Source organism: Salminus brasiliensis, chromosome 1, assembly GCF_030463535.1.
Source record: "Salminus brasiliensis chromosome 1, fSalBra1.hap2, whole genome shotgun sequence".
Lineage (NCBI taxonomy): Eukaryota > Metazoa > Chordata > Actinopteri > Characiformes > Bryconidae > Salminus > Salminus brasiliensis.
In genome coordinates this window covers 76,762,546-76,765,691 of record NC_132878.1, presented here as the reverse complement: position 1 = coordinate 76,765,691, position 3,146 = coordinate 76,762,546, and the positions used below count along the sequence as shown (strand labels likewise).

General features: G+C 46.1%; 1 protein-coding gene across 1 annotated transcript; it reads left to right on the top strand.

Moving 5' to 3' along the window:
* Window positions 1-1,337: 1,337 nt before the first annotated feature.
* LOC140536225 (corticoliberin-1-like) lies at window positions 1,338-3,146 on the top strand. The gene is made up of 2 exons (XM_072657953.1): window positions 1,338-1,439; window positions 2,034-3,146. The coding sequence occupies exon 2, from the start codon at window positions 2,099-2,101 to the stop codon at window positions 2,600-2,602; it is 504 nt and encodes a 167-aa protein (XP_072514054.1). The 5' UTR covers window positions 1,338-1,439; window positions 2,034-2,098; the 3' UTR covers window positions 2,603-3,146.

The following is a 3,146-nucleotide window of genomic DNA, read 5'->3' as shown; positions in this document are numbered from 1 at the left end:
TGGAGACACAGAGAAGACCTGAATCAGAATACGGAACATACAGTGTGAATAAAGTAGTTGCCAACAATCATAAATTAAATGTACTGTCTAAGCATATAGCTTTCAAAAGTTAGTGCTCAACCAACACTGTGACTCCTGAATACAGTATGAATGTTGGAAACAATTCTGAGGGTTTGATGTTGAGGTTAATTTGAGTGTTGTCAGTGTAACAATGAAATCTGAGGCTGTGACAATGGATAATGTGTCCAAAGGGCAGGATATAGATGATAAAAAAGTAGAGGTCCAAGAACAAAGCCTTGGGGAACACCCTATGTGACAGAAGAAGCATTTGATTTGTGCTTCCCAATAGAAACATTATGAAGTCCATTGGTTGCTTGAGTTGCCATAGTGTATGTCCGACTTTCAGGTTATATAAAAATCGACACTTTTTAACAATTGAGAGACAAATAACTGTTAAAACTGTTTAAATGGGTTGCTGGTGGCACATCAGTGCACATAGAACCAGGAGAAAATCCAGACGTAATAATAAACTCCATTGCTGAACACTTGCTCGCACTAATTGTAGTCTATTATTCTAATGAGTCTGTAGTACAGAGGGCATATTTATCTGGCAAAGAAATCAACTACATGGAGCCAAAATCATCTTCTTAAGAGATCTGCATGCATCTACATCTTACATTGTCTCAGCGTTTTAATAAAGTCCATTACACTGTGTTTACATGCTGGCAAACTGCAGCTCCTTCACTCTGCAGCAAGGAATTGATTACTCCAATTACACCCACTTAGATTGTGCTTTTTCTAATTAGAGATGCATATTCATTCATGGTTGCACAATTAAGATTTTAGAGTCACAACACAAAACAAGTCGTTGAGTACTTCATCTGGGATATTTACAACACATCCTTTTCCAGCCCTGAACCAGCCGTCCAACTTGAAACCCCTTAAAGTGCACAACATATCCGATTTGGTGGACAAAGGGTGATATGAAAAGCATTGCAATAGGGCAGTATGTGGGATCCCACTCTTTCCTAAAAGGGTTTCTATACTATATCTCTGTTTTTGGAATAAAAAGCAGCGCACACACCTTCTACCTATCTCTCTCTATCTCTCTCTCTTACACACACATACACACACACACACACACACACATACGCACGCACGCACACATACACACACCTCGATGACTCATTCAGATTCCAAGCGAACTGTTCACTTACGTTCATTCAGGTCCACTCGTTTCTCCTTTGCGCAGACTCGAAGCACCAAACTGCGTGACACATGTCGCCTCCCCTGCCTATATAAAGCCCAAACTCCATCCCTTGTTCTGGAGAAAGTGTTGAAACTCACAGCTCCACGCGCCACAGCAGGGGGAGAGTGCTCACCAAGTGCCAAAACAAGAGAAACAAAACTCTTCTTCCAAGGATTTATCACTTGCACAGGTACGCAACGTTTTTGTTGTGCTGTAAAGCTTTTATTCGCAGCTAAATGCTGGCTGAAGGGACAATTCTGCAGGCGGACTGGAGAATTAACACCTACAGGGTTTATAAAAGTCCATTTGGACAGAGAAGAGCGCTCTGAGCGCGAATTTAACCATGTAGGTGTTTTGCGCATCAGCGTGACACTGTTAATTCAGTTCTGTATGTGTTAATATAAAGAGGTAGGGGTTCATTTATCTCATTGCAGCTTCTACCGACCTGTATCTGTTAATCCATCTCCATTGATGTTAATTCAGCAGTGGCTTTTGTGTTCTGTGATGTGCGTAAAAACGTGAACACTCCAGCGCCTGTGCGTAATTATCGCCAAAGACATTGCTACTGAACGTGTGACTCATTTTCATAACAAATGAGCACTTTAGCTCTTGTGTTGCACGAAAGGAGACAGCTGACCATGCTCCCTAACTTTCGTCTTTATGTATTATATTTAGGGCGCAGAAGCGCGCCGACCGATCCACTGCGCGTAACTGACAATCTCCCTCCCTCTCCCACTCTCTCTCTCTTTCTCTCCCTCTCTTTTCTCTTTCCCTCTCTCCGCAGCTTCTTCTCCGAGCCCTCACACATCTAAGTCCACCCTCTCCGGCAACTCCTGCTGCCCCTCTAGCATGAAGCTCCGCGTCCTCTCCGCCGCCGCCGCCGTGCTCCTCGTGGCGCTCGTGGCCGCGCACGGCGCGCCGGAGCGCGAGATGGCGAGCAGGCGCGCGCGCCCCGTGCTCGCCAGGCTCGGGGAGGAGTACTTCATCCGCGTGGGCAACAGGGAGCGCGACGCGGAGCCCCGGCGGTGGCTGAGGAGGGCCGTGCAGCTGCAGCTGGAGGGCAACGTGGGCGCCGAGAGTTACGCGCAGGCGCAGGAGCAAGAGCAGCAGCAGCAGAGGCAGCGGCAGCGGCAGTCGCTGCAAGGTCTGGAGGAGCGCGAGGAGCGGCAGGAGGCGCGGCGGCAGGAGGAGCAGGAGGAGGAGGAGGAGCGAGCGAGGCGCTCCGAGGAGCCTCCGATCTCCCTGGACCTCACCTTCCACCTGCTGCGGGAGGTGCTGGAGATGGCCCGGGCCGAGCAGCTCGCGCAGCAAGCCCACAGCAACCGGAAGATGATGGAGATCTTTGGGAAGTAGGACGCGCGAGCCGAGCGCGAGCTGCCAAAGAAACGTTTTTACGCCACATCGCTGCTTTCATCATCTCCCCATTCATTTATACTACTGTACTTAAATCCATCCGTATAGAGTCCAGTGAGAGAAATAAAGAAAAGAAAGGTGTGAAGAGAGAGAGAGAGAGAGAGAGAGAGAGAGACAGAAAAAAAAACTAACAAAGCTCCTCACTTTGGCATTATTGTTGTATACGTGCTGAATCAGAACTGTAGCATAAATGCAATGATGCATTCATTTTCTTTTAAAACACATGCACACACAAAGAAGATATTTTCAGAGTACTGTACTGAAGTTCTTTTATCTGATAGACTATCCAGTTGCATTGTACCTTCTACAGTACATTGTTTCAGTTTGTTAATAAACTACAATGAGCAAGCAGTAATTTTCTGTTGTGCAGGAGAATGTCTTATATTTATATTTTTCAATAAAACATTAAAAGACATTTTTTTCCACTCCTTGTCTAGATTATTGATGTACGGCAATAGGTGTTGTAAATAAACGGAAAATGATA

What these genes read in the sequence shown, in the direction of transcription:
- LOC140536225 (XM_072657953.1), top strand. Translation starts at nt 2,099, where the DNA reads ATGAAGCTCCGCGTCCTCTCCGCCGCCGCCGCCGTGCTCCTCGTGGCG.